At 44.1% G+C, this 24,374-nt stretch overlaps 2 protein-coding genes across 2 annotated transcripts; one reads left to right on the top strand and one right to left on the bottom strand.

Annotated features, from left to right (window-relative positions):
* Positions 1-246: 246 nt before the first annotated feature.
* On the top strand, positions 247-4,686 carry tsn (translin). Its single transcript, XM_053440189.1, has 6 exons — positions 247-448; positions 1,578-1,671; positions 1,747-1,843; positions 2,371-2,486; positions 2,585-2,664; positions 3,308-4,686. Exons 1-6 carry the CDS (start codon positions 383-385, stop codon positions 3,536-3,538), a joined length of 684 nt encoding a protein of 227 aa, XP_053296164.1. The 5' UTR covers positions 247-382; the 3' UTR covers positions 3,539-4,686.
* Positions 4,687-7,145: 2,459 nt separating this feature from the next.
* si:dkey-91i10.2 (uncharacterized protein LOC555224 homolog) lies at positions 7,146-24,143 on the bottom strand. The gene is made up of 6 exons (XM_053440311.1): positions 22,588-24,143; positions 15,971-16,160; positions 14,455-14,659; positions 10,661-11,244; positions 9,849-9,994; positions 7,146-9,308 (listed from the first exon to the last, which is right to left on the bottom strand). Exons 1-6 carry the CDS (start codon positions 24,141-24,143, stop codon positions 8,474-8,476), a joined length of 3,516 nt encoding a protein of 1,171 aa, XP_053296286.1. The 3' UTR covers positions 7,146-8,473.
* Between the last annotated feature and the right edge of the window lie 231 nt (positions 24,144-24,374).

Here is a 24,374-nt window from a genome sequence, read left to right as displayed (position 1 = left end):
ATCTGTTTGTCTAACTTAGTTATATATTTATTTTCTGTCTTTCTTTTTCTATTGTTATTTCTCTCTTTGACCCTTCTCCTTTTACAGTTCATTTATTTCTTTTTCTATTTTGTTATTTCTCTCTTTTACCTTTCTCCTGTCTTTTTCTTTCTTTCTTTCTTTCTTTCTTTCTTTCTTTCTTTCTTTCTTTCGTCTTTCCTGCTTTCTTTCTTCACTACAGACCTTGACGTTGAAGTCGTGACGTCATCTACACGCGCCAGATGAAGCGGTGACGGTCTCTCGTGCACGTTATTGTTTTTTTGATTTAGCTGCGGACGCTTGTTCCTCTTCTTCACCTTCTTCCTCCTCGTCCTCGTCCTCTGCCTCCTCCTCTTCGTCAGACATGTCTGTCACGGAGATGTTCAGCTACATCCAGGGCTTCCTGAGCGCGGACCAGGATGTCAGAGAGGTTTGAATGAAACCATCAATATTAGCTCACACACGGTTAGCTCGATGCTAACCACAGTCTGTAAACTGTTTAAACACGAGTGAGGTTCTGTTTTTCAGACATTGGCTCATCTGATGATCACATCCGATATGTAGCTTTATAACATTGGAACCTGGTTGATAAATTATTTATATTTATGTCACTTTAATCATAAATTCTAAAAAAATATATGAATCTCTGCCGTCGGGTTGTTTTGTTCTACATGCGTTCACTTGATCCAGTGGGTTTCACCTAACCTCGTTGTTATTGTCGCCGTCTTTCTTTTTTGACATGTTATAGCTATAGAAGATTAATGTAATAACGCCAATGTGTACGTGCCATATCCTGCTCAACCTAAACGTGAACACACTTAATATTACTGATCCCATTTAGGACCTTAAGACCAATGAGACCAGTTTCAAGCAAAAATCTTGTAAATAACGGGATTAAATATAGTTAAGAGAAAAGTGTGATACTATAATGTATTGCCCGGAAGTGGAATAAAAAAAAAATACCATACAAATATTAAGATTGTTATTGTCATTTATTTATGTACTATTATTCTATTCTATATATCTGTTTTGCGCTCCAATTAATTTTTTTCCATTAATGTTCTATGTCCATAGTGTTTAAAAATGTTAATTTTTTGCATGACTATGTTCTTGCAATGTTAAAAGAAATACCAATAAATAAAATGTTAGAAAACCAATGTAATGTTAGCAAGATGGCAGATTGCATACCCTCCTTATGAGGCCACATTTAAATCCAATAGATCCACATGTCCCCTTAATATGTCTGATTTTTCTCATCGAGAGCCTCCAATTATTCTCTGTAGTGAAAAGGTCTTAAAAACGCCCGTTCTTAAGTTGTCAAACAAAGTAAAAATTGTAGTTTGTGAGTAATTGTTCTAACAAACCAACACACAAACACAGATGAAAACATAAACTCCTTGGTGGAGGTAATAATGAATTGCATTATATTATATGTTAAATTCTGAAATGTATTGACTTGGACTAAACACGCATTTGAAGAGTTTGAAATGTCTTTCTGTTTAAAGAAAAATAAAATAACCAAAACTCTTTCTGTATCCTGTGGTGCATCATTTTTGTAGGATATCCGTAAGGTGGTTCAGACATTGGAGCAGGCAGCTAGAGAGATTCTGACAGTTATCCAAAGTGTCCACCAGCCATCTGGATTCAAAGAAAGTGAGTGTTTGGACAGCTTTACTTGTACTTGATGGTGTCTCAGATTATAAAATCGGTCTTTTCCTGTCTCTCTAGTTCCCAGTAAATGTACAAGGGCACGTGAGTTGTTCTGCACAGTCAGGACACAAATCACAGACCTCAAAACAAAGTTTCCTGTGGAGCAATATTACAGGTATGAGCTATGTTTCAAATAACATTCTTGTGTGTAACTCTCTTCAAGTTGCGGGTCTGTGTCGTCACTGTTATTCCTCTGCTAATTTTTCAAACTTCATAGCAACATTCTTGGCTCATCTTTTCCCAGATTGTCACGTCCTAGTCCGTAGCCTTTTCTCTTTTGCCTAGTTCAATTTCTTAGAGCGTTTCTGCCTGTTCATGATGAACATGGATCAAGCTTTAATCTAGATTTATAATCGTTCCACCAGAGCTCCACTTTAAAGTGGTGGCTGTCATCGCATGGTCGAGAACACACGTACTTAAAGATGTTCACTTGTGATCAGCTCTCTCAGGGAAGATGTTAATACCAAGTCTGAACTGGGCCTAACTTCACATCTATTACTTGTTGTGTTGTTGTGTTTAAGTTTTTTTTACATTTCTAACCCTTAATGTATTTTATATGTAGCTATGACTGTGGACAGCAGGATTGATACCGGGTGGGTTATCTTGGAGAAATAAAATAACGTGTCTAATTTCTCACTCAAGGTTCCATGAACACTGGAGGTTCGTGCTGCAGCGCTTGGCTTTCTTAGCAGCCTTTGTCGTCTACCTGGAGAGTGAAACTCTGGTGACTCGGGAGGAGGTGGCTAAGATACTCGGCAGTAGGTACCAGTTCATGTGTTCAGTTCAGTTTATAACTCTCACAGATTAATGTGGCCTTACTCTTCTCTTTTTTTCCTCTGCCTTCTTCACACTGTAGTCGAGGTGGTGCGAGAGAAAGGGTTTCACCTGGATGTAGAGGACTACCTTGCGGGTGTGTTGATCATGGCCAGTGAACTGGTGAGTTGAGCGTTGATGCTTTCGCATTAAATCGACAGTGTATCAAGCCCAGAGCAACGTTTTTTAGTTTCTGTACAATTAAGAAATGTTGAACTGTAGCAAAGGACTTGTGGTTTCTGGTGTGTTTAAGCAATTGATGTTTTTATTTCATGGAAGAGTAACAGGGTCAAGCATTAGGAAAAAACTGAGGGGATTTTTTATTTCAAGGAATGAAATAATGCTCTACCATATTCCTTGTGTAAATATATTTGTAAAGTTGTGCTTCAGATTCAGAATTGGTTTACGCACACATTGTGGAAATCAGTAGAGGAGATTGTATGGAAAACTGTTGGTTCTCTTGGAGGACATGACATCTCCCAAAGAGTGAAGACAAAGCCAGTCTAGATGGTTCCCTGGTGACTGGCTGCCGTATAGGTCATAAACCCAGCTAGAGGATTTGACTTTATTCACAAAATAGCATTACAACTTAATTTAAAAAATGTTCTGGAAATAAATCTTTCTCTGATTTGGTTGAACTTCATTCTCAAAATATATATTTTTTTGTCTTATGCCTGACTCTATTACTCCTCTATATCATGCACTCTAAAGAAAGATTTCCTGAAATTTGTTCCTTTGTTCTAACTTGGTGCTGTCATATCTCCAGTCACGACTGGCAGTGAACAGCGTCACAGCAGGAGACTACACCCGGCCGCTCCGCATCTCCAACTTCATCAATGAGCTGGACTCGGGCTTCCGCCTGCTCAACCTGAAGAACGACCCACTGAGGAAGCGCTATGATGGTCTGAAGTATGACGTGAAGAAAATCGAGGAGGTGGTGTACGACCTCTCTATCCGCGGCCTGGCCAAGGAGTCTGAGTCTGGCGGGAACAAGTAGAGGTCAGAGGTGGCGATCAGTTGTTGGAGACGGAGGAGGGCGCAGTAGCTACCCCGGGCTGGAACCTCTCCATGGCTCCTGCAGATCGGTGACCAGAACCGCAAGACCGGGGATCTGCCTGAGGTCCCAGCAGCTGAGGACAGACTGTGTGTGTGTGTCTGTTTGTGTGAATGCATACACGAGAGGTGCTGTGGAAGGATGGCAGTCTGTCGGGATGGTGCCAGAGGGGTTGACTTGAGTTTGAATCCCTCGTTCAGAGGATCAAAATCCAAGGTTCGGTTCGTTGCTAGTTTTTGTAAATCTGTGTTCTCAGCTTCATCTGATGCATATGTTACTGTTCCCCCGTGTCGCATTTGCAACAGTCAACTTCTTTTTTTTATTGAATTATAGTAAATTTATGTTAAATTAGTTGAAAAGCAAAAACAGAGGTCAGCGAAAGTGCCCCGGCAATGCAGAGCAAATTGTTCTGGTCATTTATTTGCAAAAAAGAAAACGTTTGTGTTGGGTCGTGTTTTGTAGGGCTCTGAACGATTGACACCTAAATAGATATCCAGGAGCCTCATTTTTGAAAAATATTTGATTAAACTTTGATACGATTCAATCCAGAATCCGATAATTCCAGAAATAACAAACATTTTTTGTTAATATTCTTGTTATCTCTGTGTTTTCGATCATTAATAGCACCTAACCTGAATTCACAGGACTTTTTTAAATGGCGATCCAACCATAGAAACGACAACGATGCACGTCTCTTCACGATATAAAGCTACTCTGTAACCAGTTGTTTTTTTTATTAGCAAGAACCTTTTCAAAACAGGGCAGACGAAAGCGTCTGTTGAGCCTGTCTAGTATTTTGTTTTTTTGCGCGATGAAACAATACAAAAATATTTACTCATCATATCTTGTTTACTGTTGAAAAAATGTCTGGAACATTTGTCTCCAGCATCCGTATCGAAGCTTCTGTTTGCCTCTAGATTGTAGTCGTAGTAGTAGATGGAATAATTCTTGCTTACCCTCTTTACCCTTCATTTTGCGTTTTTGTTCCCTGGTGTAAAGAGTGTATTCCACTTGTACTGTGTTTATTTCCGTCTTGAAATAAGGTGTCACTAAAATGCTTAAAATGACTGTAAATATATTTCTACAATCTACATTTCAAGCTTCGACTGATTTTGATGAAAAGAGCTTTTTGCAGAGAAGAGTCCAGGTTTTGTCTTTTGTTTTAAAGTCTTTTAATAGAATTCATTGGGGGGGCAATATACATTAGGCCTTTCAAATGCACATGAGGAAAGTAATGGAATGCAGTTCAGTCGTCTTTTACAATTTGTAAATCTGAACCGACCTCCTCCAACAGTGCAGGAGTGTGTTGAGCAGCTCTGCCCTCCAAAGAACAGTGATTCCCTACCTGTCATAGTGCTACGTTATTAAAAACATAAAACAGCATGGGTCCTTAAAAGTGGTTTTGGTTTGAAGACTGCAATCAGCTTCAGTCGACTAAGTTCCTTCTAATATGAAGAATTGCGATTTAACAAGACTGCGTATCATGTTTTACCAACAGTTACTGTTCTATTTCTGGATAATAATAAAGTGCATTAAACTAAATAAAGCCATCATAAATAAACATAACCAGGAGACGTAAAAACACACATAAGTAAGAGAAGATCACGTGTTATCAGCAGCCAAGCACTGTCAGAGGAATACACTTATATTGCCTTTATTAGTAATCTCAACCAAGTGCCAGCAGAGGGCAGTCTAATCAATATCTCAGCTGTAGCTGAACAATGAGTACCAAGGCACAGAAGCTCATTGCTGGGTCCCATAGTCAAACCGTGTCGTGACAAGATGGTACCGACATTTTGGAGATGAGTTCATCAGGAAACCTGTTTTATTTATGTTTGACAATGAAGCGATCTTTCAGGAGAGAAGTGATTGACACCAAGTCACAAATGTTGACTAGTGATTAATTATCTCTGCCAAGGAGCTTATGTTGTCTGTCTGTTTGTCTATCAGCAGGATTACGACAAAGTAACTGATCAGAATTCTGAGAAACTTGAAGGAAAGATGGGACATGGCCTCGTTACAGTTTCACATAGACCTGAACAAAGGGGGGGATCTGCTGGATTTGTCTTTTATCACTTTCTTTAAAATTGCCAAAAAAAATTGGGGATATTTTCACCAAAACTCCCAGGAAATAATTCATGGATCTTGATGATAATATTCAGGCACATTTAGGGAACTGATGTCTGAGTGATATGTGATTCTGTGTGGCTTGTTTGATTGTAAGGAGACTGTTTGGCCTTGGAGGAGGTCGGCGCTCTATTAAGTGACGTTGTTTGAACTATTCATCTGTAGTTTCTGTTCCTGATCCTCAACTCTTGCTAATATATAATTGTGTATGAAAATAGAAGGGCACTCAGGAGAGTACATACCTCCACCAAGGCTCAGCAGTCCCCTTATGACACCACATTTCAATTGACTTTCAATCAATCTATTACATTTTATCTGGACAGCCCCTATTCACAACTCACTGTCTCACAAGGCTTAACAAGGTGCGACGTCGTCTGCACTTAACCCTAACGAATAGTAGAGAAAAAACTTAGCCTGACGTTGTCAGACTCACAATTCTAGTCAGAATGTGAGTCTGAGACCGCTCCATTGGGCTGTGATTATGGGGCGTGTTTCAACTGACCAGGAAGTAAAATTCCTCTTCGCTCAATTGGATAGACCTACAACCAATCAGAGCAACGTAGTATGTGACGTATGCTAAGCAACGCATTGTGAGTTATTTACTGGGTTCACACCGGACGCTTCAGCGCAGCGCCAAGCCTTAAATAACAGCTGGCTCCCATCCACTACCATGTTAAAACTTTGTGCCGGTCAACCCGGAGGCTGAAGCACCGCGAGGCAGCCTTGACGCAGCGTGGTGCTTCAGCCTCCGGTGTGACTGGCACAAAGCCGTGCAGCGATCTACTGGATCAACGGGTGATATTATTAGCGCTGCCCGGCGGTTCAGCGTCGCTTCAGTGTCCGTTGTGAACAGCCAAGCGCCGGGGCGATAGGGATTAGCGCGGTCCTCTTTCAAACTGAATACGCTGTCGATGTCTGCTAAAACAGACTCAATGGCAGCATCTACACATCTCAGCTCGCCAGCGGCAGGCATGTTTGTTGAAAACGAGTTCAACCTAAGGGCACTTTGATGACGTGGTTGATTACGTTACCGTTGATCATCTGTCAATCATCGTATAAAGCCCGCCCTGACAATCTGATTGGCCCGGTCGGGCATAATTTTTTCCCAACGGAGCGACTCCAGACCGAACCGCCCGACCTAAAATGTTGTGGGCGGGGCTAAATTCGTCTGGCATCCAGGCTAGAAAAAACTACCAGACAAACCCTGTTAAGAGGAGAAAAGACATAGAAGCCTCAGAGAGAGGGACCCCTCTTCCAGGACAGACAGAAGTGCAAAATATGTTGTGTTTCTCTGAACACGTCAACAAAATAACAATATTTACAGCATTGATGGAGAGTAAATGAAGAGGTGTATCAATGTTTAGAATTTGTACAAAAGAAAATATCCGACAGAGATATAGGGAAAAATCTAGTTGTATCCATAAACCATGATCATCAGGATCCACCATCACAAGATCCGGGTTTTTATTTGGATGTTATTATTTCATCAAGATCCATGAAATATTCCTTGGGAAATCAACCCAGAAACCCCTTCTCGCACTGGTGAGGAAAGTAAAAACATTTTGGGGGATTTGCACCAATATTTAATGGGTTCTTACCTGGGTCACTGTGGCCACAGATCCACACAATTTCATGGAAATCGGTTGAGTAGATTTTGCCTAACACAAAATGCACAAAAAAAAAATAACTTCCTTGTTGGAGGTAACAACTCTTGTTGGTGGATCATACAAAAATGAGAAGATTAGTTTTTGGCAATTTTGTGTTGGACCAGACTAATAAATATCTTTTAATCTGCCCCAAAACCCAAGGTTGAAAAACTCGGCACTGAACCCACAGTGAGGGAAACTATAGCGTTTGACTTATTTGATGAGATGTCAACACGAAGGAGACTAAACTTCTCCCAAGCTGCTTTCACGGCACTAAGATGATCCTAATTCCAATGAGAGTTCCTCAGAGGGGAAGCTGTAAAGGTGCCGACGAACAGATTTGAGACTTGGGTTGGATCCAACACAGCGAAGCAGCATCATCACCTGATGCCAAACATAAAATCCTGGGTAAAAATAAAACACAATCACAGTAGCTACTTGTTTTGAAAGTGGCAGATATTATTGCTGTCGTTTGAGTTCTCTTTTTTGGACACAGTGATACAGGAGGTCCGCTCAGTGCGTTAGAAGAAGCTCTGCTCAACTGCATCTCTGGCAGTGAAAGTTGCTCTACCGCCGACGTATAGTAGGTGGCGGCACACAGACGAGGAGAGGTCAGTACAACAAACGGAAAACCACAGATTAATGCTCATGTAGCATGTGTCCACCACGCCATAAACGTGTTTTTCCCCACCCCGAACTGTCTCGTATAAAAAAATGACATTTCTTTTTTGCAGTCAGTCATGTTCAGTCATGCCGTTCAACAGGCACACCTCATTTTTCTGAAATCATGGCTCTTTTTCTCCGAGAGCAAAACAGTCTTAACAATCAAGGCTGAAGAGCACAGCCCAAGTTTTTTTGGTTGTCCGAGAATTAGATTTCTTTTTACGTCACGGCTTTAAATCCAAAACCTCAGACTACATGACAGCATGGTGCACTTAAAGCGTTGTAAAGAAAAAAAAGTGCTATATCCGTCTCTATCCTCCTGAAATGTTTTTTTTTTTACTGAAATCTCATGTGTGTATCTTGTTGATGGCTGATTTAGCGGTTGAAGGATTCCAGGTTATTTACAGTGTAAGAAAAATGAAAGCCGTGGCAATGCTTGGTCTCAGGAGCGCGTCTGGTTTGTGTTGATCATGATGTTGGGCAAAGCGTTGCGTCTTTTCCTCCAGGTGCCCAAGTCTCGAGTGTACCTCTTAATCTGATGGAACCACTGCTGGGTGCAAGATTTGTCTGAGGCACGGAAAACAAACGACTCCCGTCGGATGTCAAGCACCTCGAATGTGTCCTCGGAGTCGGGATCCGCCGACACCACGCAGTTCCCCAGACGGATGGGCTCTCTCAGCACCGCGAACTTCCCGCTGCTTTTGTCCTTGATGAGAACCAGCACTCCGTCTCGAATGCTGTCTCCGCCGCCCTCAACCTGATCTCCCCATGCCCCGAGGTCGGGGCCTGGTCCTGGGGCCTCACCCACCCGCTGTGTCCTCACCATCAGCAGACTCTGAACATTCTGGAACTTGAGGGCCTTGCTTCCCTTCCTCACCCACTGACCATCCGCCGGCTGGGAGAGCTGGAGCGGCCCCTCCATGACGAAGCGGGTGTTTTCTCGGGCCCAGCCCACCGTCTTCATCGACATCTCCCGCATCTCGATGTTGATCACCTCCCGGTTCTTGCGGCTGTCTCGTCGGAATGACCGGAGGGACCATGTGACGCCATTGCCCTCCTGCTTAGTCTTCATGTTGATGTGCTCCAGATGGGACTCCACCCGACTCTTGGCCTCACGGAGACGTGCATAGTCGGGGTGACATTCGGGCGTGACCTTAATGATGCGGCTCAACAGGAGTGGGTATTTGGTCACGCGCTGGAGGGGCGCCATGAGAAAAGAGCGCAGGTTCATACGACGCAGTGCTGTATTGTCATTCTGGGAGACATCCAAAAAGATTCTGAAAAGAGAAACAGAAGAACAAAGAAAATCTAATCACTGAGGGTTTGCATCAAATTTGAAGAAATTCCTTCAAGGATTTTCTGAGATTTTACGTTCACAATATAAAAAACCTGTTTTATAAGGTCCAATCAGTAAATCTGTGAATGTAACACGACATTTGTACCAAATTTGAAGAGATTTCTGACCACAAAAATAGGATGGACGACCCAAAAACATTCTGCCTCCAGCCACTAGGTGTCGCCAGCACGGAAGCATAATTATGAAAGCTGAGAGATTCTCATATTCTGTGTTTGTCCTGGGAGATCCCTTACTAAGTTGATTAACGAGAATCACAGGACAGCCTGACTCCTGGGTGAGCTGTGGTTCTATCTAAAAATAAGAATCTCTACTCTCAAAATAGACCTTCTGAATTAATGATGACCCCCCTGTCTTTTCCATTACGAATTACACGAACAGCGGCGGCAGGAACTCAATAAAGTTCGCAGTTTCTATCACACGGGCCTAGAAGAAGACAAATCCTCGTTTGCTTTGTTTGTACCTGAGTAGCTCCTTCTCCTTCTCCAGCGTGTTGAGCAGGTTGACCGAGGTGGACTGCTGCAGGCAGTAGGTTTGGAAGGCGGGAAGCATGTTGACGAACTCCAGGAAGATCTCTCCTATGTACACGGTCAGCAGATCCTCGTCTCCCTGAGGTCGAACCACAGGAGAGGAAGTGGTCGAGTCAGTGTTCAACTCGTTTATGTCTTGCACTGGGAAGCAATTTGTCTTAGGGAGCTATTGACTAATAATATTGCATCTCTTATTTCAGCCCCAAACAATTACATGGATGCAGAATTGCTGCAGAGTTTAAATAATTTAAATTGTGATTGCAGCAGTTGCAGCAATAGCAGGTGAAATGTGAAGCAATATGCAAGACAAAGCTTAAGTTTAACCAACATATTGTGAAGGGTGCATTGGATTGGATAGACTTTGTGGAGAGTTTCATGAGAGCATTGCTTTTTCTAAAAGCTAAAATGGAAACGACCAAACCTTTCTCAGCACATTGGTTCCAAGACGTAGCAAAGTTGAGATCTACCCTCCTTCTGACTTACAAACAGACCTGGCTCTACCTTACACATCCAACCTTACCATCCTCATCCATCACTGCTCTAACTGTGTGTATATAAGGCTTGAAACCATATATACACACAGGTCTGCAGTGCACTGTAGGAATTTGCACTCAAAAGAAAGAATGGCTTAATGATTTGTGACCCTGAAGGTAAAGTGTGTTAGAGAAGGGACTCGAAGCTCACAAGCTTTAGAAATCAGCAGATGAAAGCATCGTAAGTGTGTACAAGACACAGAGTGAGTCACCTGGTCAAAGGCCTGGTCGATGCTGTCCTGCAGGTGTTCGGTGAAGCGGTCGTTGACGTCGATCAGCTCCTGGACGTTACCGAACACCACGGTGAGCTGCTCGGCCGTCAGCAGCCCGGCGCTCTGCATGGGGCAGTAGAATTCCTCCTTGATGATCCGCAGGTCCTCGCCGTAGCTGGACTCCGTGTTCAGGAACTCCAGGATGGCTTCCTTGCGCTCCGTGCGCAGCTTGGAGCAACGTTCGCACATGCGCTCCCCTCGCTCCTTGGACGCCCCGTCCCTCAGGCCGCAGTCCGGACACGGTCTCTGGGCCTCCCAGGCTCTGAGCGAGGCAGACGGTCTCTTCCAGGTCCGGGACAGCCCCGGACCGATGCCGCTGTCCACCCGCTCAACCTCAGCTCCCCGGGTTCTGCGGTACCGGCGGGGCTCTCTGTCCTCCTCCTCCCGCTCGTCGCTGAGACCCACCACACCGCTGTCGGCGCTCAGACTACTGATGGTGCTCCAGCGGTGCTGCCCCGATCGGGTCACACCCAGACCCACCTGACGCTCCTCGCCAGGGGGCTCTGAGTGGCCCCGAATGGCTGCTGGAGCTGAGGAGGAGCAGAGTCATTAGCACTTATAGATTCCATCTCTACACCCTGTTCACACTGAGACACACCATTAATTGCACCCTCCATAATTACCCCTCATTTAATCTGAACCGGTCACTGCCAGCCATTATAAATAGAGAAACCATTACAGATATAATCTTTTTCCAATAATAAGATCCTCAACCCTCAAGTCAACAACTTAACCGTTGTTGTCAATATGGATCATGTCATTATTACTGTGTGTGTGGGCTCATGTTGTGTTTGTAGTGACATTCTGGAGATGTGTCTTCATTACGGAGACAAAAAGGAAATCCACAAGACTGTGGGGATTGAGGGTTAGGGTACGGTCGGTTTAAGGCACGGGTTCTCAACCTTTTGCAAGCTGGGCCCCCCCAAAGCTGATACAGTGTGTGTGAAGTTAATAAAGTTCTAATTGCACCGTCGTGGTCTTGTGAGTGTGTTTGTGTGGCTGTGAGCGACTTGCACACGAATAATGAATAAGGCTTTGCTAGGCAATGGTTCCTAACAAAAGGAACAGTACACAATGTAGACAGGGACAGCACAGAATAGTATTCAAGTGCTGGTGATTTAGTTGTTGCAACACGGTGGATGATTGAAGATGTAAAGGTAGGTGTTAAGGAGAAAAGGGCTATATGCAGTTGGAAGAAGTTAGCTAGCTAGAAGGCTAGCTCTTGGGGCTATGAGCTTTCTAAAAAATACGGTGGCCCTGAGAGCTCAACGAACAGCAACTTAAGAAAACACATGCAAGTTGACAAAACACAAGCAAAGTAAGAAAACATCTTCATCAATTTCACAACCCACACAACACATTACAGAAACGCGCAGCAAATAGACAAACGCCCTGCAAATAGACAAACGCGCTGCAAATAGACAAACGCGCTGCAAATAGACAAACGCGCAGCAAATAGACAAACGCACAACAAATAGACAAACGCGCTGCAAATAGACAAACGCGCTGCAAATAGACAAACGCGCAACAAATAGACAAACGCGCAGCAAATAGACAAACGCGCTGTAAGTAGAGGAGAAAACACAACGGAAGTGTTTCCAGAGGACAGCTAAAAGTGATGGACACTGCTGCCACAAAAACGTCCAATACACCATACAAATTCGGTTACACACAGGGTTCGGCCACCCGCGGCTCTGGAGCCGAACGCGGCTCTTCAGCCCCTCCGCAGTGGCTGTACAGTTCAGTGTTGTGCATATTTTTCGCGAACGCTGAACTTAACGAATCAGTTTTCATATTATTAACGTGAACGTAACGATGAACGTGAGTGAACGTCACGTAAATTTTTTTAATCATCATCGTATCAGGCCATCATGAAATACCAGGAGCGGGCGAGTGTGTGTGTGTGTGTGTGTGTGTGTGTGTGTGTGTGTGTGTGTGTCCCGGCGCTCCGAACCCGCCCACTCGCTCAGAGAGAACCACAGTGAGCTCTGAGCACGGAAGATGTATCTAGAGACCAACTCGCGTTCAAATGATAACACACCTCTTTTGATTGGTGGATCAGGAATGAAATACTATTTGATTTGTTTGTCTCAGTCCAGCCCCTAGCATTTTCCCACTGACGGAGCTTTCACTAACCAGCGACAGGTCGTCGATCTCTTTTGTTTAAGTTATTTTTAATTTTAAATATTTTTTGTCTGTGACATTGCGCCCCCTCTGGAGAGTGTCCGCGCCCCCCACTTTGAGAATCACTAGTTTAAGGTAAGGGCGGAGAGGACAGACACAGGGGTACCATGCATGTTAAAAACACCTATGTTCCTTAAGACCATAATCGTTGAGTTAAGATCTGAATACTTAAAGAACCTAAATTCATTCAATGAATAAGAAGTTTAAAAGAAATCACTGATCTATCAATTCCCCTTTTAATCACCTTCAGTGACCCTTTAAAAAAATAAAGGGCGAGAGACAAATCTCATGAATGTTTGGACAAACTCAGAGACGTGTAAGTTATAAATGTTATATATGAGGTTATAAGAACAGAAAAAGCTGCTTTTTAAACAAAATAACCTGTTCAGTTGAACCCTCACAGAATCTGTACATAGTCTCCAATGTGCAAACAGATAAAGGTCTGACACCGGTTCACAAAACGCTAAAAAATATGTGATGACCTCATGAATATGGTAATTGTATTTTCACAAATATCCTCAATTCTGCATGATGACCACAAACAGTTGACATGGGATGTTCTGACTTAGTCTTGTTCGGTGATGAGGTAAAAACAGAATCTAATCCACATCCCTCTTATCTGAGACAGAGAGCAACAAGGTCAACATTAGCATTTAATATATTGACTGACAATCTGTGTCAAAGGATTTCTGTTGACAGCAGGGGAACCTTGTGTTTGTGTGTGTGTATGTGTATGTGTATGTGTGTGTGTGTGTGTGTGTGTGTGTGTGTGTGTGTGTGTGTGTGTGTGTGTGTGTGTGTGTGTGTGTGTGTGTGTGCGTGTCTGCATTTGCTACGCATTGGGAGGTCGAGCAAAAACATGATAAATAATTACCTAAATGGAAATGTAGGAACCAGTTTTTTTATAGAATGACCTATACTTAGGACTTATCTCTAAATATATATATTTAGATATTTATATTAATTTTTTTTATTTTTATTTAGACAATTCTTCGTCTTCTTTGCTATACAAACATTAATGTCCCCCTGTATTCACCCCAAATAGATCCAAATATTAATTTATTCCTCAATAGTAAAGCAGGAAAAGCACCACGTATTCTGATCAGCTCTTCAGGCAACAAAGGCAACATTTTACATTGATTCCTCAGAGAATAATTCACGGATCTTGATGCAAATCAGCAAATTTGTTGCAGATCCAAATGAAAATCAGGATGTAGTGAATTTAAATGTGGTTTCATACTGTTAGGTCTTTTGGGAGGATTGAGCTCCACTGCCCTTCTAGTAACTATTAAGCATTTACCATAACTAAATATTTTTTTGATAAAGATTAAATATTTGTGAATTTGTATCATTTTAAATGACACATATGATCCATTATTGGGCCTTGAATTATGCCCCTGGGATCATTATCATTCTGAAGATAACATTGCTGCATCAATGTTTTCCTCGTTTGCTCCAAAGAGGTTTAACTGTGATTCAAAATGCAACGGATCACATTCAAACATGTCAAACAAAGTGACACAGTCGTCACATGTGCGCCATGTGCTCACCACTGTCTCTGTCACGGTCCCGGCGGTGGCCGTGGAGGCGGGCAGCAGCAGCGATCTTCATCTCCAGCTGTTTGCGCTTAGAAGCGTCGGCCGGCATGGGGTCGCTGTAGTGGGGCCGGAGACGACACTCGCGCTGCGCCCTCACCGTCCCAGCCAGCTCATAGGCCGCGTCCGAGCTGGAGCGCCTGCAGCCCAGACCGGTCTGCTGCCGGGTGGAAGGAGACAGGTGTCAGTCAAACTGTCGAGTTTCTATGGCAACGGGATGAAGAAAGGGCTCCGAACGAAGAGATAAGGTGAGACTTATGATGAGGCAGAAATATCACCGATGTGTGTGTGTGTGTGTGTGTGTAATGTTTTCATGTAGTCACTGTCATGGCATCAGTACGTAACAAGTCTTGGTTATCTCTCTGATCCCAAGAAGGAACTGATGAGAATCCAAATTTCATGCAGAGATGCAGCACTAAGCCAACGCTCACAACAGACTCTAGACAAAACAAGGCTGCACATCCGAACAATCTGCTCTTATCACAATTTCAAACCACAGAGCCTTGAAGATGACGGACGTCCCCAAGATCACAATTCAAAGAGTGTCCTGCGTTCTTTTTTTGTCTAAATTAAAGGTGAAGCCAGGAGTTCCCCGACACACTGCAGCATACTCCGAGGACACACACGGCTCACGTGGCTTTTAAAATCCTTTTAGGGTCCATCAAGCCCCTGAGGGTTGAGCTGAGGTTGATAGTTCGAAGGTCATGACACGCAGCTCCTCACTTACATCCTCTGACTTTGATGATATTGATTTTGTCATGATTACCTCCTTACATGTTGACGATTCTCTTGACAACGAACAGCTACACCCGAGTGGCAGGCGCTGTAAGCTTTTCCATCGTTCTGCGCCAGGAGACGATTTGCAGCTTGCAGCAATCACATAAAACTAAGGAGAATAATTCATGCTCAGCTGAATTATCAAGCAGCAGCTCTTACTTTAGGAATGCAGAGTAAGGATCCACTGTGGATTCAAAGCCAAGAATTAAGGAAAGGCAAGAATCCAACGCACCTCGACATCTGTGCACTGAACTACCTAGAGATTCATTGCATGCAAGCAAGATGCGACTCCATGTCAGTCCTGCTCTTCGGTTCTGCAGATGCACGGAGAGGATGTAGCTGCAGCCGTCCAGCAGAGAGGAGCCGTGCAGAGAGCAGGGATGAAGCGCTGAGTTGCCAGCAGCCTTTGCTGGAGGGCGGCTTAATCCCCTCTCTTTACTGCACCGTCAGACGTCAAGCTGCTGCTGGAAAACAGACTGCTGCATACTCATTTCTCGCCTCGACAAAATACCTCTGCATCAGTGTGTGTGAGTGATGTGCATTTGTTTGTGAGTCTGTGTCGCAGTCCCCTTGCTTGTCCCTTCATCTTTGAATACCAATAGATCTGCAGGTTTCTGCAGGTTGAGAAAAGCGAAGACATGCACCAAGGACACTGTTAAGATTAAAAAAAAAGAAAATGAGAGAGAATCCTTACGCATTCTCCTGCTGCCTCTCCTCCTCCTGCAGGCGTCTCGTCGCCAGCCTCGGCTCCGCAGGCCGTTGCCGACGTTGCCATGGCAACGGCGGAGGGCTGACAATCGGTCGAGGGGGCGGTGATGTCACAGCCTCCGTGCCGGTCACCTGACAGCCTGACGGGGGTCTCGGCGGAAATCTCTGCACTGCAGCTGGTAGTGAGAGGAGGAGGAGAGAGAGAGTGAGAGTGAGAGTGAGAGTGAGAGAGAGAGAGAGAGAGAGAGAGAGAGAGAGAGAGAGAGAGAGGAAAAGGATGATAGGAAGAGAGGGAGGGGAGGGCAGGGGAAAAGGGGTGGACAAGCGAGTCATGAAGGCAAAGGAGGGAGAAAAGGGGGAAGAAGAGGAAGAGGAGGGTTGAAGTGATAATTCTGCCACTTAAGGCACCGCTGGCATTCAGTCCACACAGTTCTTCCTCCCTCTCTGCTTCCTGCCATGTCTTCTCCTATCCCTCCCTCACCCTCCTCTTCTTCCATCATCCTTCTCTTCCTGAAACACCATGATCATTACCTCTTGTTTTCCTTCATCCCCCAAGCATCAAATCTACATTGGGGGGTGGGGGGGGGGGGGGCAGTAATTAGACACATTGGTGGACATTAACACTCCAACCCTGCAGCACAGTGGCACACAAACACACATGCAGATTTTTTTCTTCGCTCCTTTGTCTGCATCCCTACTTGCAGCACAACATGTGATTTGAGACGCACAACAGCAGGCAAAGACACACACACACACACTGACAAGCCCACGCGTGCACACAGACACAACTACACTAAAAAGACTAATGCTTCCCTGAAGAGACAAGGGTTCTAAGAGACAGCGTGTCCTGGTGGGTTAGAGGTGAAAACACCAACTGTAAATGCATCAAAAATGATTTTTAATAAATATAATATAGTCTAAATGTATTTGTGGCAGATTAATCTGGGACTTTTTAATAAAGCTGCACAGATTTGCTTGGGCCACATGGGGGCAGATGAAGACCACATGTTAAAAAAACCACACTTCTAACCAAGATGGACGTCATGACAGCTCAGCAAAAGTGAAGCCACAGCATCTGAATGGCCCCCTGGCGGCTTGCTGCTGTATAGGTCACAAACCCTGCCTCCCTACGTGTTAGCAAATGGCACTTTGATGTGTATTTCGACGAAAAGTCGAAATACACATCAAAGATGGTTTCTGCCTTTTTAGGTAAACTCATCACACTGATGTTTGTTAATGTTGTAAAAACAAACATTCATGTTTCTGAAAAGTTTGTTTAATGCTAGAAAAACTTGTTGACAGTTGACACCGACTAGTGATTGGTCGAGCATGTATATTAACACGGCAGCTCCATCCTTTGATTGGTACTGTGCAGACTCTGGCTAGAGCTTCCGTATCCGTGATATCTCTGAATGGTCGGAGGAAGTGGAAACACGTCTTCCATATTTATCTACAATAACTAGTCTCTGCTGTTGAAACAATAAAGTAGTATGTAGGTTGTGTACAGTGAGTTTATCTGATATTTTGCTCCCCTTAAAACAACTCCCTGCTGCTCCCCCCAGAGGCTAAAAAAAGAAAATAATTCTGCGTTGCTTCCTCACTGTGCCTGAGCCCGTCTACATTACCTGTAGTTTTATTGATTGGCAGAGCTCTAAAATAATACACACACTATTAATAAGGAACCACCAACTATATACAGTATTGATTTTTCCCTTTCAAACACTGCTGAGCTTCACAGTCCAACGGACACGAAGGCAAGATATAATGTTACAGCGAGAAAAAAACCTTTATCAGCAGTTTCACAGATATTTTATTTGGTGTAAATTTCTGAAATGGTGATTTTAACAACAAGGGGTAAAGTTAACTTGAGGAGCATGTCGGGTTTGTATTTAACATGTGAAGTCTTCACCAGCAGCTATATATACCTTTGACATTTAGTGATATTAGCTCCTGTGCTTAAATATAATGTTGCATTGAGTCTCTTCCTTTCTCTTCTCTTTGATGTGTCCACCACATCAGAAAGTCATCACTAAACTGCTGCTGTCACTGTGGCCACACCGTTTGCACATATCTTCGCATTTTCTTTCTAATCTCCATTTGATTATTTACCAAATGTGTTTAGAGTACTCTTCACACTAACTGATACATTGTTAAGTCTGATATACAAAGAATAAAGCTGCTCTCAGACTTGCACTGACCTACTGATGTTTTCTTTACATTTTCCAGAGGGGCTGTATGTGAGAACAAATGTCGGACTCAGTCGAGTGAGCCATTGTACGAATACAGCAGGAAAATGCCAAGTGACCGACATGAAAAGTTTAATTATAAAAATGTCTTGGGGTGAAAATGAGGAGTCAAACACTTAGACAGACAAAGATGTCAACTTGCATGAACAGCTTTTGGCCCCAAGGGCTGGTGCTGGTGTCTAGGTCCCGTAAATAAAAACATGTGATCTGCAGCGGAATTTATACGTCACGTCCTGCCCCTGGATGTTCGACCCAGACCCCTCGCCTGAATGTTACAGATTTGTCCCTGTTGTTTTGAACACGTCTGACCTGGACAATGTCATGCTGCCTTCTTCATATATAAAAGAAAAACTCACTTTAAAATGACTTAACTAGCAGGTGTCCAACATCAGGTGCCAAAACCCATGTGATGCCTTCAAATTACGGGTTTTGTCAAAGCTATCCCAAAGATGTCAAATTTTTCAAATGTTTGCCTGATCAATGACCTAAACCAATGAGCTTATTTATGTCAGTTCAAGACTAAATTGATTACACCAGCACTACACCTAACCTTTGCTATAATGGATCTTACGCTACTCTGTTAAAATGCTCTTTTCTGGACACGTCATCAAAATACTTTATCAGTATCTCTCTGAGGCTCTTTGGCATTTCAGCAGCACACACACACAGATTCAACTAAAAACTACAGCAAACCCTGACAACATGTATTATTTTTGCATGAAGGGGAACAACAAATCAGACGCAGCAGATTTAAGTTGTTCCAATGTACAAATTAAACTGGACTGAGTGTTACGATGAGGCATATATAATTAATAGGGATTTAACAATTCAGCTCTGAAGCATCCAATCAGTTTCATCTTGACAAACTGTCATTAAGGGCCTCTCCCTCACAACGTTGGCTGTCACACCTCGGATGATGCATGGGAAGTAATAACCCACAGCTTAATATATCGGGAAACCACTGTACCTGATAGATCACTGTTAAAATGGTGCAGTGTGACAATTAAATTAGCCCGTCTGTCATTTTTCTGTGATGTTTATAACACGTCAATGAATTTAGTCTGTTTCTCTGTGAGCGTTTGCATCTAGACGACACAAATAACTGGTGACATTGTAAATGCAGCGTCTCCTTTTAGTGCTACACCTTTACTTCAGTGTACAACTAACTCAGTGGTGCTGCTTTAATGCTTCACTAGATTTTTGGGCTACAAAACGCCTCCCAGGTGTAATAATATGAATATGACTCTAATAATGTGGCTGTATTCCGCTCAGTATGCAGGTGTGGCTGCATGATGCACTTAAACAAAGAGACTTATCGGTGGAAGTTAAATACCTCAGGCTGCAGAGATCACACAGAATATCGCCCATGTTAAATTAATACATCTTCAAGTATTAAAACATTCACACAGCCTTAGGTTGAACGCAGTGAGTTGCATTGTGGGAGGGTTTTTTTCAACATAAAAGAGGAATTCACTCGGGATTAACAATGTTGGATGTGAGCCGCTGGAGCTGTCAGTGAGAGGACTGCAGTGGAGCTGAATCGAATGGGAGACGATGAATCAATAGCCAAATGTGGGTGATCAATTAATCGTTTAAGCGATACATCAAATTCAAAACAATCTCTGGTTGGACTTTTTTATGTTTTTCTCTGTTTTAGATAATTTAAAAGTAATAGTTTAGTTCTTGATTAAGTTTTTTGGGTTGATCACTTGAAATGTTACACAGACATGTGTGGTCTCTAGAGGATAAATCTTACTGATGTTAGATCCCCTCACGCTTTTCCTCGAGCACCACCATGAGGTTCACATGTATTTTCTAGTGAAATTATTAAATGGACTGTCAGAAGATCTGCTGCACACATTCATTATCCCCTTTGGATGATTTTTAATTACTTGGGTGGTTCAATTATTTTAAATACCTGCACAACTGATGACATTATATCTCCTGCAGCTGTACTTCGGACGGCTCTGGCTCAGGGGGGAGACCGAGTCGTCCTCTAATCAGAGGGTTAGTATTTTTATCCCCATTCCCTCAATTCTGCACACCAAAGTGCACTTGGGCAAGGCACTGGACCCAGAAATGCTCCAAATGGCTGTGTTTGAATGGTGTTTGATAGAAGAGTGTACAGTCCCACGAGTCGGAAAAGCATAAAAAAAGTTTATACTTTGTGTTTCATTCTTATTAGCAAATCATGCTAAAGTAACATGTTGGCCATGTTCATCATGGAGCATTTTCACCATGGAGTGCATATAAAAATGGACGACATGAAAGACATGTGGCATAAATTGCACTTCTCTCCGTCCTGAGAGAGAGATCCTTCACATATCTCTCTTTTCCCCCTGTTAATAGGTTTCTTTTGTTCGTTTTTCTTTAGTCTGGTTGAGGATTAAAATAAGGATGACGCACCTGGTTAAGCCCTATGAGACAAAATGTTTTCTCAAATGGCTTCTGTCATTTTAGGTAGTGCTCATCACACTGACGTTTGTCCATGGTCGAGTGCATGCAGACTCTTCATATCCAGGATATTTCAACTTAATTTCCAGATACTGTGAGGAAGTTAAGTCGCAGAAGATTTTAACTTGAGGTTAGGATAGCATGCTGACATTGTTTTGATTTAGTGTTGAACAGGTAACAAGTCATTCGAAGACATATCCTCGGCCATTTTTCACTATTTGATACAAACAACATGCAATGAGACTGCAGCTCTGCACGCACACATACTGAACATGTGCCGTTCAGACAATAAGTCACACAGAGGCAGTTATTTTTCTGGTGCCTTCGTGCAGCAGAGATTCAGACATCCATCATCCTTTCAACCAGTGTGAACAAAAGAGCGACAGTCAGTGGAGAGTCCCGACAGGCAGAGACAGATATCGCCTATCTCCCATTAGCCTGCAGGGGGTGGAGTTTATATTGTTCAACGGGCCTGATCAAGTGGCTCCTCTGTGTTCAGGGTCTCATATTTACATTGAATAGAAGTCATGAACCCAAACGACAGCACAGTTCTGTAAAGAAAAAGCATAAACACAATCTCCTCTTGTTTGTCAAAGAGACCCACAGCAGAGTGAAGCCTGTTTTTATTTCACCAACAGCTGACACTGACAGAGAGGAGAGGAGAGGAGAGGAGAGGAGAGGAGAGGAGAGGAGAGGAGAGGCCGGGAAAACAGTGAGTCTGTGGGGACGTCCAGCCTGTCATGCTTCATGCCAGCCTCCTGCCCACAGCCTCGTCTGCAGAGCCAGCCCTGTTAGCTCCGACAGCTGTTATCACAATAACTGAGATAAATCGATAACACAACAACACAGGCGGGCTTAAACAGATGGACGCACACAGACAGAAACAAGATTCTGGCACTGCACACATGGAAATGTACTTGCATAGACTTTTCTGATGAAGACACACACCTCTGCTGCTACAGGGCTCAGACTATGTGGACTATGATTGAAAAGATCAATTGGATTTAAAAAACAAAAATGCTTATTGGCCGAAAGCTCAATCAAGTCAAGACTAATTGATAATATACAAAAACGAATACAATGCACCACAAAGAGAAATTAAGAAATACATCTAAGATCTTTTGTTTTCAGTCATCTACTTGGAACTGGTTTATGGCCTATTAGGTCCGTGTTGAAGAGATTTTGAGAATAATAATACAAAGATAAAGTCTGAATTGAAAAGAAAGTATTGCGATAATAAAGTTCTAGGAGAGAAGTCCTAATATTATAAGAATATATGGAAAAACGTTAGTAGGAAATAAGCAGCAAGGATAAACCTGTTCTGTTCTGCTTCATCAATATCCAGGACCTTGTATCAGTCTACTTGTTTCTTGAGAAAGAATGAACTCCCTTGAACTTCATGCAGATGTAACCAATGAAAACCTCACATTTGACCACAACCTAACATTTCCTCTTCCACAAAAGAGTGTCCTTGTGCTTCTTTCTTTGGAAATGACAATACTTATACTTAAGATATTATGTTTTAAATGAAGTATTACATTATTTGGGAACGAGTAAAATAGTATAACTTAGCAAGATGCTTAAAATTCCTCATTGTAACACAGGGTCAGGCTGGTCTTCTGATATTCCCCCGCTAACATGACACCTAAAATTAGGACTTTATTCTCCTAATGTTCCAACTTAATTCTCAAAAGCTCCAAAGTCGTAGAAGTTGAGGGTGGAGTAATTCAAACTTTGATCTTAGGAGTGATGGAAGTGAGGTACTCAATTTCTTTTCATAAGTGATAGCAATACCACAGAGTAAAAGTACCAATTACAAGTAAAAGCATCTGAATATTATGGACAATAATAAACACAAACACTCGACTCCCCCCATTGCTCCTGCTACCCATCCCAGACTAACCTCTTCTTGATTAGGTCCAGTGCTGAGCCAATGAGTCCATCCTTCATCTTGTAGATCTTGGCTCCGTAGCTGGACAGGTCCGTCCCCTCCAGAAGTAGCGCCGGGCAGCAGCTGGAGGGTCGGCCCCAGTTCTCTCTGCCGTGTGGGAAAGGAGCCGACCCAGCTGGTTCCAGACTGCTCCTCCTTCGCCTGCTGCTCCCATCTTCTCCTCCTGCAGTGAGGGCCTTCTCCTGGGCTGAGCTGGCAAGGGGAGGTAGGGGTGAACGGGGAGACGGGCCTGTGCAGATGGGTGAATAAGTGCTGGTAACAAAGGCCAAGAACGAGGTGGGGTCTGCAGTGCCGTTACTGTTCACAGTGTCAGAGGAAAGGTTCTCTGACGGGGTGATGGTCTGCAGGTCTTCATCACTGTTGTCCATCCTTTCACCTGTGCTCTTATCTCCATCCACCTCCTCAGGGTCTCTAGGAGAACCTGACTGAGGGACAGTCCGATCAGACGGAGCTTTCTCACAATTTGATTCTGCTACATCCTGAAGGTCGGCCCAAGGTTTTCCAGACACCACAGAACCGGCTGTGGACTCTTTGCTCTGCTCTCCGTCCCTCTGCCTCATCCTCTTGAACTCTTCGAATGTGGGGATATGTAGACGTCCCACAGGAGGCCTGCGGCACTCAGACGCAGAATCCGATCCGTTCCTGTTACCCATGATGTTGTCGGTTGTGCAGGATGTTTTAACCACTTTGGGGGTAGCCGGGGAGCTGTGGAGAGTGAGGTTAGGGCTGCTGTTCTGACGCCGCAGCTGCAGGCGCCTCAGGACCTCCTGCTTGATCTCCTCAGGGTTGGTGATGCGCATCGTGCACAGCGGCCCGGAACCAGCAACTGTTGAATTCACGTGATGCCCACCCTCTTTTTCGATGGATGTAGCACTTGGGGTCATCTGAGGCCGCAGTGGGAGGGGCTTCAGTGACTCGACTGCTGACCTCGCACTCTGAAGGCGGAGTTTCTCCCTCAGGCCTTTTCTGGCATCCCATTCGTCAACGCCACCTGGAAAAAGCAACTGGGGGAAGAGTGGCAGGTCCTTCCTGGGTAGCCCATGTCGAGGGTTAAATGCCAGGCTCTCCGGGTGAGGTAACAGTCCATGAGCCCCCATCACAGATCTGTCTGGGGGCCCGTCATACCAGTGGCTGGTAGATGTATAGCGCAAAATAAACTCACTGTCCATGTTCCTGTAGGGGGCAGCACTGAACGGACAAAGGCCTGAATCTGCCATATTGTTCCAGTTCAGATTCTCCATACTCCTGTATGGCCTGTTGCCATTGCTTCCTGCGTGGCTGCAGGATCCCGGGGCCGCCCCCAGACCCAGCCCCGCCCCCAGAGGGCCCTGCCTGCTGGAGCAGTACCTCAGCCCAAGGTTAGTGAGCAGGGTGCTGCTGTTACACCTGGCCATGAGAGGGAAGTGAGGACCGTGGAGGCCCGGGTAGTGAGGAGAGACGGATCTGTGTCGGGGGAAGGAGGACAGCCGGTCCGGGGACAGGGGGAGGTTGGCGATGCAGGGCTCCATGTCGATAACAAGGTCAAGGGGAGAGGTGCAGCCAGCGGAGGGCAGACAGAAGGCAGCAGAAGTGGTGGCGAGGTCGTCACATGGTGGTGGAGGCCTCACGTCTGGCGTAGCCGTGGGCTGAGCCAGCCGCACTCAGACACACAGTCAGAAGGTACGAGGGTCCGCAGCCTGCAGGGATCAAGACAGAATGTAAGAAGATAAGATGAGAGATAAAAAGACGACAGACATTTA

Source organism: Pleuronectes platessa, chromosome 14, assembly GCF_947347685.1.
Source record: "Pleuronectes platessa chromosome 14, fPlePla1.1, whole genome shotgun sequence".
In the NCBI taxonomy this organism is placed as follows: Eukaryota; Metazoa; Chordata; class Actinopteri; order Pleuronectiformes; family Pleuronectidae; genus Pleuronectes; species Pleuronectes platessa.
The sequence above is the reverse complement of the archived record's forward strand: the minus strand, read 5'-3'. Positions and strand labels throughout refer to the sequence as shown.